Source organism: Colius striatus, chromosome 8 (genome assembly GCF_028858725.1).
Source record: "Colius striatus isolate bColStr4 chromosome 8, bColStr4.1.hap1, whole genome shotgun sequence".
NCBI classification, from domain to species: Eukaryota; Metazoa; Chordata; class Aves; order Coliiformes; family Coliidae; genus Colius; species Colius striatus.
The window spans coordinates 20,089,995-20,104,891 of NC_084766.1; the positions used below are offsets into that span (position 1 = coordinate 20,089,995).

Here is a 14,897-nt window from a genome sequence, read left to right on the forward strand (position 1 = left end):
GATTAGGGATAATTACAAAATTCTCTAAACATACAGATATCTTTAAGGCAAGTGTGAACTTACAGAGATAGTATCTAGTCACATACACAACCATATATCACTTATGAATCAGAAAAGTATTTTTCAGCAAGCTTATCACTATCTCCTAACCAACCATTAAGCCCAGAGTACCATAAATTCAACCTATAAAACCTCTTTCTTATTTTCCTGCCCACAACAAAACAATCTAAATGGCATCATGAAGAGGCTTCAAAAGAACACATTACCATGTTTAATAATGTAAAAGTTACAATGAAAGGAACTAAAGCACTTATATATTTAACAAGAGTGATATTTCTTGTGGCATGATACTAAGTTTATGAGAGTTTGGTCCTTTAACTCAGAAATAGAGCTTTTGGCTAAAATAGAGGTTCCATATGCAGTCATACCAATAGCTGGAATCCCTACAGCTTATCTTCTTTACATGTAGAATGTGTACTTTATTGAAAAAATATAAAGTCTAAAGGTTTTAGTTTGCAAGTCACCTTCGAATAGACAGCTCTACAGGTGCAAGCACCATAAACTGACAATCACTTTTGAGGGCTGCATTGTGTCCAGCATTTGCCAGGAATAAATGGGATGTGATTACCACCAGAATGAATTGTTCAACTCAGTGGTTACCTCTTCTAAAGACCAAAGAATTAAAAGTCCAGACTTGATCTTAAAAAAATACATATGTTCATATGTTAAACCAAGATAACCAAAGGTAATGTTGCCTCTTACATTCTATGACTTAAATGCTCAATGCTATCAGAAATTTTGAAACAACAGGACAAATTCTTTGTACAGGTGGCTTTCCTACACTTTCAGAGCTTCCTTCCCCTTATCTTCTGTTCTATAAAATAAGTAAACTAGTATTTATGACAGACTACATTAGATGATTTAGTTATTTTCTCTCCTCCTTAAAGGTCTTGAAGGACTTGTAAACATCGAGTCACTTTAAGTTACAGCAGATTTGAGTGTAAACCGTAGAGGGAAGTTAATAGCATAAGGCAAGCACCATACAACGTATTTATCCACCTTGTGCAAACTGAAAGTGGACTTCAGAGGGGAAGACCACTATTTAAATCTGTTTCCTCCTACTGCGTCCAACCTAAGCACATTTATCATCATTGAAGAACCAAATGATTTGTGATTTTATGATCTATTTTATGATCTATTTTCTGTCATCACAAATAATTAAAAAGACGCAACTTTTACATCCAAATGCCTTAAACTAGCTATAAAGTCTTGGGAAACCTATCCAACTTGCTATGAAATCTTCTACCATGTCAAATACCAATCTACTTTCCCCTGGGCATGGATGAACACCTTTGAACTACTAACCATATCTCAAGGGGTGAATCTGGAACTTCACATTTCTTTCCCTTACTGACAAAACTGTCTATCATAAGGAATAAAGTAGTCTCTCCTGAAACATCACATGTGCTAAAAACCTAACCAGATACTATACCAGCAGAGATATCTATGCAGGATGTCTCAATGACTCATCTGAGATGTGATGACCAGATTTGCAGTCGATCTAGTGCTCACAATTCAGGCTGTTATTTCATACTGTTGTTGTGGAAAATTCTAAAGTTGCTTGCAAACAAAACCAAAATGGACTGGGGAGAAAAGGATACGCCAAGGTAATGATCTGTGAGCTAATAGTTTCATAACTTCAATAGCTAATAACTTGCCATACTTCTCAGAAGTCCTTTTCTGATACTAAAAGAGAGTCACTAACCAAATAGATATGCAAGGTATTGCCTAGTGTCTTATTTTCTGAATTTCTGATAAAACAATCAGAACAGCTCTCTTCCCTACACTTCACTGTCAAGCAAATACTTCTGTGGGAAAGTAAAGAACTGGGAGACAAGCTCTTGCATTGCTGAGTACCTTAGAAGGTGCAACAGAAAACACCTTTTATGAATATAAAAGCACATAATTTCCTCAGTGCTGAAAGATTTAGTATTTGCCAATATTTCAAGATTCCTGACAATGGTGATAATTACATAGATCCATCTCACCTAAAATATCAACTTAAGATTTATCAAGTGAAACTTCAGTTATTGTCTCTTTCTGCTATTAAATACTGTCCTGCTTTATGGGATACCTGTTGCTGCTTAACTCTTTTCCTCAAAATTTCTCCTTCATTAGTTTTAAGAGTAATTTTTCTCTGTACCTTAGAAATTGTCTTTTTAACAGGCTTGTACAGAACAAGCTGCAATACTGTGTTTCACCACAAACAGCCTGCTGGGTAACCACTGCAGGATAATGCAATCCTCAAAATCCATTAAGATCTTCACTGTTTGATGTCCAGTTAATCTAGGGGACAATTATGTTCTTACACTAGTCCAGGTCATTCTAACCTGTTAGTCCAGAGGCTGAAGTGACCTTTCTCACTCCAAAGCAGGTAACATTCAGTTTCACAATCCTGTCTCCTGTCAAATCAGCTATCATTTACTTTGTCATAAACCATGATACACTAATAGAACATAAGGTGAATCCTGGAACTGTCAGTTTCATTCCAAACACATCTGTGCAACATGGAGAATACAGGTACACAGCAATTCAGACTTTGGTGGTGTAAAATTCTCTCAAAGAACAAATGTATGTTCTTACACAGTCTAACCACAATTTTCTTACCTATTTCTTATTTAAACATTTAAGTTTCTGCCTTATGCCATAGGATAAGGACAGAACGGTCCCTGGATGAATATTATAAAGTTAACATATGCAAAAGCAGTCTCCTGTAATGCTTACAGTTTCAGATATGGAATTGTCAGATCAGATCAACACTAACATATTCACAGAAAAAATTCTAGGCAGGAATAAATCACCTCCTTGGTACTTTATGACATATTTTCAGTATACAAGTGCTATTTATGCTAATAAAATAGTACTAAACTTCTCTTGCAGGTACAAAGACACCTAGAAAGGGAAGTTTTTGATTCTGATGTGGGTTTTTTTAACCTTACTTTAGCCATAAGCTTGCTCTTCTCTGATCAAGAAGCATCTAGGAAATAATATACATGAGACGAAGACCACATCTGCAGTAATGTTTTAAGCATACTGTTGCAGCTCTCTGAAGATGAGGCATTAGTGCAAAATTAGAGAACTGAGCTTATTTAAAGTGATCATATGGTATACAAATTCCTAAATTTCAAGTTGTTGAGTAGGCATTTGTGAGAGGACAACAGGAAAGTAAAGCCCTTAAAACCTCACTATTCCTGTACATGGAAAAATTTGAGCCAGTCTGTCAAGTGCATTAATTAACAAACATCCCAAAATAAGCACACACAATTTAATTTAGGAAGACATGAGAGCATGATATTGAGGTCAACAGACTTTTAGGGGTTGAAAACATACCAAGTTAATTGAACAACAGGAAGCTATTAGCACATTAGAACGTGCTATCCTTTTTTCTCATATACTGTAACTGCATCAATTACCTCAGAATACGTTTAATCAAGTGCAATTAAGCACCATATCATTTTAATGTTATTACAAGAAGTCAATAAATATTTAAAGAGAAATTTTAAAATGCTTTGCTGAATCTTGAAAATCCATTTAAGAATATGAGATATGAGGCTAAGAGAAAATAAAAATCAGAAGTTTTCCTTGTTTTGTAACATGGATTGACACTTCAGACAAGTCACCCCTGTCAACTTAAGAAATGGAATAAGAACATGCACATTATGAGACTGGCCAAGAAAATTAAGACAGAAAAGGCACTCCTTGGAAAAAAAAAGAAAATCAACACAGTCACACCGTCATTGAAGAAAATAAGACAAAGTGATATTGATTGAAATACTGATGAACTGAAGAGAAATTGTCCACACATACAAAACATATTGCATGTTAGATCAATGACATACTGATCCACAGAGGTGTGAGGAAAGAACTCATCAGTGCTAGGAGTATACATATCTGTTGTACAAACAGTCTAGCCATGGACTTCTAGCATGGACTAAAGTACAAAAGCAAAGCTCAATCAAGAAATCTGTTACTATGCTGATTATGTTCAGGCAACGCTAGTCTGTGTCATAATACAAATGTACTCTGTGCCATCCCCTTTATTGTTTGGTTTCCTAACAAATCTATATAATCTATATGTTCTTTTAAACAATCTGGGAAAGAGCACAGGCTTTTACAGAAACAGTCAGATGAGGGGATATTTTCTTGGAATAGAACAAAAAAAAAGGGACAGAAGAAACAGAAGCTTCTGGAATTACAAAATGGAGTCAACCATTACCTTTCTGTTCGTGTAAGAACCAGTTTCATGGAGAATGGCAACTCTAAATGAAGGCCACCAAGTGTGGAATTCTTTTACCCACTGATGCATTACAGTAGCTGGACAGACAATCACTGTTGGACCCAATCCCTGGTACCTAAAACAAAGTATGCAAGAAAAATATTAACATGAAATAAATACTCAATATTCAGTGGCTCATTAAATACACACATATTAGAATGTCACACTTTACAGTTTAACTGAAATATGAGAGCTTTGTAAATTAATTGGCACTTTGTTTTTCTGGAAGCCTGTATTTCCAAGGAAGATGAAAGGGGTAGTGCTGTAAGAACCTATCCACTGAACAGTTAATGGATGCATCTATCAAGGTAAACACAGAAATAGAAAAGCTCCAAACAATAAGCCATAAGGGAACTTCCTCCTGCGGTAATACAAATCAAGTTTGGGTGACTGCTGTTCTATAAAAATAAAGAAATCATTAGCAAACCACCATTTTATTACTTCTATTAAAAAGAACATGTAGCTAGAGTCTCACAAATGGACTTAGACACAGGTATTCTGCCTCATGTTGGTAATATACTGTACTATTATCGCCATCATTTACACTAAAGCAGCAGAATATGTCATCCACTGAAGTCAAGATCAGAGCTGGGCTCCAACTGCCTGCTAAGTTTCTTATTCATAATTACATAATTGTTTCTGAGAATTACTGAGGATGTTTGAATCAAAGTTCTTCTGTATATTAAGTTCAGAACTACTTTTAAGGTTATGAAGAGAAAAAGCTCTTGCACAACAGCCAAACAAGAAGCATTGCCATCACAAACAAATAGCAACAATCATATAGGAAATATACTAACGTAGCAGTTACTGATAGTTGTTTTTCAAATATATTTGCTCTTTAAAAAAAACAGAAGAAAATTACCTTACAACAAAAAGGCAACAGCTAGTTATCAAATACTGATCTGTATCTGGTCACCCATGTACTATTCAATTGGTAATAAAACAATTCAAAAGATATCAGTATACATTCAAGATCACATGCACATAGGAATAAAGAAGGATTTCCCAGACACTAGCAACACCCTGCTTTAAAACATCCTGTTGTTAATGCCTTCAGAAACTGCTGACATTAAGAAATAATATTCTTTATTAAAAGCTTATACATATGTAGAATAACAACCTGGATGTTGCTTATCTCTTTCATTATGAAAAAATATCATACAACAACACAGGGAATTAAAAAACTCCCAGCAACTCAAGAGGGAGTTGGTAGTTAGAGATGCAAAAAATAGTTTCAGCTATGCTATGAATCCAAATAACCACTGCTACTGCTTTTAAAAATATCTACAACAAAAAAGCCTATCGCTCTTAACGTCTCTAGCAAAGAGGCCAACTTTCTCAGAACATACTAGTTTATCATTTTTTTGTTTGTCTGGGTTCTGCCCCCTCCCCTCCACTTACACAAAGAGTTCACACTTCCCTTCATCAATTTTCAAAAAACCCACTCCCCCACCACTTGGCTGTGTGAAACCTCTTCTGCGTCTAGTCTGGCTCTAAGCACTTTCCACTAGCCAACACTTTCCTCTTGAGAGCTTTTATTTATTTATATAAAGAGTCATCTAACTTCTTCCAGTCTGTGCTGTTTCACAAAACCAAAGAACACACTTCTGCTTGCTACATTTAGGAGGCATCCTTCATTCCCCTAATCACTGCAACAGATTTGCTCTGTTGCCCATCCAATTTATATTAGTTTTCCTTGTGCAATAGTGACACTATTAATGTTCCAAACCAAAGCCTTAGTAGTGCCTTGTACCAGGATACTAATACTGCCCTTCTCCTACTCAAACATATTGTCATACTGTATTCTGTCTCTTTTTCACAGTTCTCTGTACTAACAGCTTATGGCCAACATTATACATGATCAATATACCCAAATTTCTTCCTCCTCCTGTTGCTTCTCGTTTATAAAACTAAAACTCCAGCATATATCCTTTATTAGTTCTGTTTTAATCTAAGTGTTTTATTACTTTATAATTAGTTATTACATAAAAAATAAAATACTAGTTATTAATCTAACCCTTTCTTAGTGATTAGAATTGAAAATAAGATCTATTTCTGCAACTTTCTACCAAGAAAAAGGAAACTACAGTCATACTATATTGATGATCTTTATGTTTCAAAAGAAATAGCAGATGAAATCACACTGTATTATAACCAATTCTACTGCCAAGCACTGATAAATCATGCCTTGAAAATGAAACTGAAATGACAACTAAATTCTAGCGAAAATAAAAGAACAGGGCAGCAAGACCAATACAAATTTTCTGGGACAATGGATTTTTATTTATGCAAGCACCATGGAAATTAATCTCTCTGCCACTCATACTGGAGATGGAGCCTTAATGTTTAATGTGTATGATTATATCTCAGCATCTTCAAGAGCATTGATGAGTAAATTATCAGTGTATAAACTTTACAGTAGTTTGTCATCCAATCTCAAATAAATGAAGCAAAGTCTGCAATGAAAGGTAACATCCTTGTTAAAATAATGTACTTGGAAATATGCAAAGTTGTGGATCCCCAACCTTCAGCATGTTTCAGTGACAGATTTCAACCTAGACACAGGCTACAAATGCCTTGAGGTTTGCTGCTTTTTTGTTTTTTATAGTGATGAGACCATTTGTCTGAAAGCTGTTACTTGTTCAAACTATCTCTGTCAAATACTGAAACTTTACTGATCATCAAGGTATTTAAATATCTATCTCAGCTTGTCCAACAGAAGACCCTTTGCCCTCTATAAATCTTGCTTCCCTTGTATCCTTAGATCACCATAGCTGCAACACTTCTGCTGACACCTCAATTGACATTTGGCTTTCCCCAGCCCTATGGCTCATTAACTGTTAAAAGTGAGACATTTTCATATTTGTAATAGTCATAATCCACGTAACAAGTAGTTCCTTCAGCTAATCTTCAGGATCCTTTAAAAATCAGAGAAACGTTGGAATCAGAAGCTGTTTACAAAGGAAATTTCTACTCACACAATTTTAAAGAACACTTCTGCAGAATTTTTTATGGAGAGAAAATAAAACTGAATATTTTGAGTATCAACAAAAGTGACTCTATTGTTGTAATGCCCAAGTGTCTCCAAACACAGCAATCTTTGCAATTGTGCCCAGGAATGACAGTATTATCTCCATTTTACAGAAGGCCAGCTGAGGCTGGGAAGCTCGCAGTGCAGGATCCATACAGTAGCACGCTAGCTCCATCTACACATCAAGGTAATGAGATACCAGCTTGCTGGAAGACAAACACGCTGACAACACAACTGTGCCCACTGTTAATGCCAGCTTCTCAGTGAGACTGACCAGAAGGTCTTCTGTTGACTAGACAATACAGCTTTCAGATGAAAGCTAGCTAGCTGGTGTTACCGCCTTTCTACTTGAGAGTGCAGAAGGGGAACATACTTAACTATAAAAAGACTGAGTTGTTGGCACCCTCTGTTTTACAGCACACAAGCAAAATTACAGTAAGCTTCACCAAAAAGTTAAACCTTGTTTCCTCTCATAGAATTACTGTCATGATGGACTTAATGGCATGCACCAGACAAAAAAAAAGAAACTGAACACATTATCTTATGTTTGCAAAGTTTTAAGATACTGTAGTATCATAATCTTAAACTGTAACTCTGTAAAAACGTCAAGAGATGTTCCTCAAGGATTTCCATCAAATCAGTGGTCCTAGGGAACACATACAAAATAAATTGTATAGTAGCATCCTTAAATCAGGCAGTCACATCAAAGTAAATCAACTGGCCTGACTGGTGAAGGACCTGGAGCTTTTGTATAAAGGCTACAGTAGTAAGTAACTGAAGTTTAAAGCAGTATTTTACAATTCCATGTACAGTTGAACATAATCGAAATATGCCTGCAAAGAATTATTTTGTATAGTATAGTACTATGATATTTGCTTAACTCCATACAGTAATTTTCATCAGATAAACAGGCCACCAGAACTAGAAAAATCAAGTACTATTTATGCATGTATTTGTGAATCCAAGGAGAGCAACAAGTATCTTTTCCGGTAATTTCACCTATGAAGAAGGAATTTTAAAGCATCGTTCAGTAACAATAAAGCACAAAAGGTCTTATAAGAAAGGCCAGTCACTCTAATGTATTGTTGAAAAGCAACAACAACAAAAAGTGCATGGAAATACCCCTGTATAAGTTACTGTTTTTACTATAACTACATTTTTTTTTGTATGGATAATTCCCTGCCCATCAGAAACTCTAACTTTCATTGCAAATCAGCTTGCAACTTCCTGTAAAGCATTTACCTGGTGGCTTGCCAGAACAAATACTTTAATGTAAAATTTAATAAATGGAACTAAAGGTATTACATCTCATTTAAAATTCCATATTGTGTAAACTATTGATATTAATGTAATTGAGTTTGTAAACAATCCATTTGTGGAAGCTAACCTTAGACACGGTATTGACCCAAAATATCTAGTGCGGCTCATCTGCAAAATGAAGCATCAATGCCTGGAATTCATTAAAAGTGTTACATGTTTAATTTTTCCTGCCCTACAGCTCCACTGTCTCGTAAAATTTTTCCTTTGATGTCCCCCACTAAAAGAATTAAAGGAATATTGTAATTGAAATGTCATTAATAATTCACAGGACCCTCCTCCACTAGCAATACATCTGATGAAATATTAATTGAGCTCTACAGACTGACAGTCTGCAGAGGAGCACTTGCCTGTAATTTGAACCACGAGTCCTGATCTTGCTGTAGCTCAGACCTGCCAAGAAGGCAATTATCTGGATGGTCTTGCCCAATCCCATCTCATCTCCCAGAATTCCTCCTGCCTGCTGGCAGTGCAATTCCCAGAGCCACCTAACACCTGTCTGCTGGTACCTAAAATAAGGAAAAAGATGGCAAATGTTTGATAATACAGATCATAACAGAAAGTACTCATGAATTAATCATTTGGCAAGGTTCTTATACTAGTTACAGTAACATGCTGTATGTGTGTTTTACATGAGTGCTGTATTTACTAGGTCATACATTTTTGATGCATTCAGACATTACATGTGACTTTCATTCCTTATGCAACACTAAAACATTTCTAATTAAACTGATAGTCATGGTAATTAGAGAGTATTTTATTTCATGTATATTTTAAGCATTAAAAGCAGTTTGAAAAACTACTATAAGCATTATCTTTTCAGACAAGGCTACATGTAAGTGTCTAGTAAATCCTATTATTTAGAATATGTACCTTCAACTGGACAAAAAGCTTGACTTGTAAGGGGTAAAGTCTTTACACTCCACTGTGAAAACTGATCACACTTGTCAAAGAATGCTTTCTTCTTACATAAATTAACTTAATAACAGTTAGTCTCTTTCAATGAAGAAGAAAGTCAAGGCAAAGTGTTTTGTGTGGCAAAACAATAGAAAATATTCCAGTGAGTGGGATGCAGCAGAGTATTACTATTTAGGAGCATCAGAGCAGTTCCTACTCACAGTCATTCATTGGCAATTGTATAAGCCACAACATAAAACATATTCAAATTAAAAGAAGTAGACTAGAAAGCAAGATTTACTATGGCAAGCTAAAAAGGTGGAGATAAGATGCTGGATTGAGAGTCACTGTAGGACATGCTTTTGTACAATAAGAAATAGTGACACCAGTAGGAATAACATACCATGTGCATGGGTTAAATTGAGAACAGAACAGAAAGAAATTAAGCAGCAGTGTATTTAAATTGCAATTAAAATAAGATACACATTTCAGCACTTCTACGTCTAGTAACTTTGAAGAAGAACAAGGTTATTGATGTAATTTTCTTGATAGCATGCATTCCTGAGTGCAGAACACAGCCAAGAGCAAAACACTTTAAAAAAAAAAATAGGGAGTGTTCATTGTAGGGCATTGTCTTGTATGCACTTTAAAATACCATTTCATTCTTTGAACAAATAAATTTAGTAATACTGACAGCTAATGACACTAGTGTCTACAAAGTACTATTAAAATCAATTTACAATGAGTTCTGTATGGATTTAGAGAATGCTAAATTGAGACAAACAAACAGCTTGAGTAGTTAGAAAAAGGTGATCAAAGAACAGATCTAATGGTTCAGGTATCATACTATCCACTGGTGTCTCAAATGCATTGTACCAAAAAGCCCCTAAAACTCCCTTCTATTAGAAATTAATTCACCTTAAAAATGCAGCAATCTAAAAACAACTATGAAATGTCTAGCAGGATTAGCTGTAATTGGTTTAATATGCTATCATTACTACATTTTAAGACAAAATATTTTCTGACAGAAATATTAAAGAAATGGAGAAAATCCTAATTCCAGTCAGAAACTGTTTCCCCAGACCAATGTCCACAATGTCTCTTTGGAACACAACTATTCCAGAACTTCCTGATATTATTCTGTCTTATTTTCTTAGGATTATATCCAGAATTTTAAACCTAGCTGCATTTATAAGAGTCTTTCTCCCCTTCCTCCATTCTCCTGAGAAAATTTCACAGCAGAGATTTAAGTTTGTGAAAAAATCTGCTCCAAGGTTATCTAAAACCAAAAAAGGGGCAGATACTTTCTTTGTAATTGCAACTATGCAAAAGCTCATCAAGCCCTCCGACAATTTTTTTAAGGTTATATGGAAAAGATGATAAATTCTCTTTAATTTTATGCTTTCATTACACCAAAAAATATTGAAGTAAAATTAAAATGTTGCCCGATCTTCTAAAATAGTTATGTTTGCACCATATTTCACATGAGCATTCATGGTGCGATGCATCCTTCATAATTCAACAAAGCAGTTACCAGAGTTTAGTTGCATTGTTGCTAAGACAATACTGCATTTCAGATGTACCCAGAGAAATCACACACTGAAAGGAAATAATGAAGAAATCTGGTTTCTTGGTGAACCAAGTGCAGAAGTGCAGATGGTGTAAAGCAATGTAAGTTAGTCTTGCCCACCATGTCTCATTTTGTTCTGTAGCAACACCAGTGGCATTCCTGATGAATGTTCCACAAAGCAGACAAGTACACAGGGAAGAAACTGATTGTCTACTTTAACAGGATTATCAATTAAAGAACCTAGGAGTCTACAACTTCGAGTGAGCTAACTTCTTTGGAACTCAATTCAACTATGCAGGAAGACCACTTGCAGCATACTGCTATACACCTTCTTGGGTCAATATACCTCCATGTTTTGTACTAAACTTGCTCAGAACTCAAAGTTTAATGCTTATTGACTATGAGCCTTCCTACATCAGAGATTTCAGCACTTATGTTACGTCAGACGAATCATTCAACTCAATTGATCTTTCTAACCACTTAAGAAGTTTTGCCAACTGACTCATCCTTGCAGGGATACCCTTCATTAGTGAGGCTGGTGTCTCTAAGATTAATTTTTAGTTGTCTGCGTTATTTCAATTCCCTTTGGGTTGCTCAGACCACACATCCGTTCTCAGGATGATTACTTCTGCAGTACCTTTGCATAAACAACTGGAGACCACATATTGTCTGTGTATGGTCTTGGCAACCAAGTCATTAATTCAGTTCCATTCAGAGCTAGTGCTTTCCTTCTGAGGAACTGCAGGACAACAGTAATAATTTCTTTGAGGTTAAGACTAAGTGGTCCTGTTGGAAGGGATACCACACACACCCATTATAAATCAGGGCTTTCTCCTACACCAATTATCTGATTTTACGGTTAGCTTTTGAAAGAGATGTTCTTCCTGCTATGTGCAATGTTGCCAACAAAAGTGAATTCAAGTCTATTATGCATGAAAGTTAAGAGCGAGATTATGGATGAAGTTAACTTGTCAGATGCTAGCTTGCTTGGGCTGCCTTTGTAAATAGCTTTTTGAAATGAACCTAAGAGCGTCAGAGTGTCACTGGGCAACATGGTTTCAAAAAACAGACACAGAAAGCAGTCATGTCCAAATTCGTAATCCAGCATTAAATAACTAAAAAATGACTTGTAGAGTGCTTTCCACCTACTAAAACAATTAAGAATGCACTGTCCATATTTAAAAATTTTATTGGGAAAAATGTTCATATTTTATAATAGGAACTGAACTATAAATAGTTCCTTTAAATAACTACTCAAAGAGTTTTCTATATTTTTTACTGGCAGAAAATTTCACTCCATCTAATTACAGGAACACCTACATTTGTTGCTTTATCACAACTTGACAAATCTTTATTCTTCAAAGGAGAATCATACCACTCCACACCTGGGTTAACCACAAGCACTTATGGATAAAAGAAAGCAATTATAAAAAAAGACAAGGAGAGCTTCTCAATTCCTAGTTTAGTTAGTATGCATTCACATGTACATCAGACAGTTATCAACTGTATTTCCATGTAACTGTATTTTGTGCTTGTAATAATTACTTGTTGAGGTTTGATCTCAGAACCTTTTTAAAGAAATAGTTCTACAGAAATAATGGAAGTAAAAGTTGAGGCATCATTCACTGAAATAAGGTACAGCAAAGGGCATCCAGAAATCGCCATGGCAGTACTATTAACATTATTAACAGCATACAGCAGCACAAGACTAAAATAAAGTACGCAATACATACTTAAAAAGCTTTTTGAAGAGAAATCCTGGTACTTTGAAACCTTCTTCAAACTCAGCATCACTTTCTTCAGAAAGTTCCTCAGCTGTTTGATGTTCCTTGTCCTTCAAACGTTCTTTTTGCCACCTCCTAGTGTGACGCAAGGAGTCAGTATTAAATTATTGCATAGAAAAAATACCATATGACAACTACATTGAATTTTCAGTCAGGTAATAACACAACAAAAATGCATTCTCTGATCATGATTTAAATAGCAGTGCTTTGGAACAGGGAATTATATAAGCAAATGCTCAAAATATCTATCATAGTAAAAGGTGCATGCACTCCTAACAACTTAGTTATAAGCCTCCAGAGTTTTATACCTAGTTACCATTTCCTATAGACAGAAACACTAATATAATGCATTCAACAGTCAACACCATCAAAAAAATCCGCCTACTTTAAATTCCTAAACCTCCATAAAAACCCCACAAAAATATCCATAAAGCTTAACTATTCCAAAATTATTTTATTAATTTAACCAAATACTTTAATGACTTCGCTTAAAAAGATATGCAGCACTGTATGATCTTATACAGAATACTCAGTTGGAAGCATCTCCATCTTTGGAGTGATATGCTCTACATCTGTTAAGCAGTCATTATTAAGAGAATGAGGGTTTTTTAGTTTTTGAAATTACAGTGATTTGTGGTCTGTAGCCTAATCTTATTTGGACTCTAGGCAGGTTGAAGAATTACCTTCCCATTCCATCATTGCCTCCTTCAAGAAGGTATCTTCAGCATTGAAGGAAATTGACTTGGGTTTCAGTGACACAAAACCATCTACTGGTAACAGTAAAGTAGATGCAACTGCTAGCTGGGCTTGTACTAAGCAATCAACACTTCACTGACATATTGGGTTTTGCTGGAATTCCATGAAATCATCATTAACTGCAGGCATGCAGAATGTGGTGTGTAAACTGAAAACAAAAATTGCTACAGAAATTGGCAAGCTATAGAAAAGATTAAAAACATCCTTATGTTACTGTTCTGGATGCAGTGCAAAAGTAGCCATATTTCATCTCATAAAAAGGCTGAAGGAGACCTGATAGTCAAGAAGTATCCAAAATATAAAACATGAACACTAAAAATTATTCAGGTCCCAAAGATCTACAAATAGTAGTGACGAGAAGAAAAAGAAGCAGACGAAAACTTCAGGCCAAAAAAATTAAGTAAAGCTACCTAGCACTGAAATCTACTGCATTAAGAGACAAACAGCCTCACGAGTAAGATACTGGAAATCTTATCTGTCCAGTCTTTTTCATTGAAGAAACCCTGGACACTGCACTCTAGAACAAACCTGTGGTAACTGGATGGAGGAGGACTGAACAGAATGCAACAGCTTTCCAGTACACCTCCAGCTTCCAAATAACAAAGGTTACAGATGAGTGGACAGTCCATTTCCCTCTTGGTAACATTTTACCATTTACCCATTACACAAATGGCTTCTTGTTAGCTTTGATTGTCTGTGTAGCAGAAAAAAAAAAAAAAAAAAAAAAACCCCAAAAACAACAACTCCAAAAAGGCAGGAAAATGGATTAAGAGTTATAAAATCCCCAAACCCCTGCCCCAGGACACACTCCATGTTCTGCAAAAAAGGATTTCTGAACTATTTAAAAACATGAGGAAGTCCAGATTTTCCTTTTTTTCCCCTTACATTTTTCAAAGTTATTGACTGTGATCTTTCTGTAAAGCTCTGCATTATTTTCAAGCATTTGAAGATGACCTGTATTCAGAGGTTGACAGGCAAATGGTCTTTTTGTTCCAGTCTTGCTGCACACAATCCAGCAAGCTTTAAGCTGATGGGCTGAGTGTTTTCAAAGGTTCTAGCCCAATTTTATCCATGTTAGGAAAAAGAAGCATAATCATAAAAATGTCAGTTAATTTCTAGGTCAAAGTTGACAAAACCATCAGCTATTGAACCATAAAGAGTTTCACTGTCTTGATTTATATCATGATCTGACTATCCAAAAGGAGG

General features: G+C 35.4%; 1 protein-coding gene across 2 annotated transcripts in view; it reads right to left on the reverse strand.

Annotated features, from left to right (window-relative positions):
- ERCC6 (ERCC excision repair 6, chromatin remodeling factor) overlaps positions 1-14,897 on the reverse strand; it is a 49,971-nt gene that overhangs the window by 19,181 nt on the left and 15,893 nt on the right. For both annotated transcript variants that reach the window (XM_062001334.1, XM_062001336.1), the window contains exons 6-8: positions 12,885-13,010; positions 9,035-9,193; positions 4,277-4,412 (exon numbers count right to left, since the gene is read on the reverse strand). In XM_062001334.1, the coding sequence (XP_061857318.1) occupies positions 4,277-4,412; positions 9,035-9,193; positions 12,885-13,010 (421 nt within the window). The remainder of the gene's footprint in view (positions 1-4,276; positions 4,413-9,034; positions 9,194-12,884; positions 13,011-14,897) is intronic.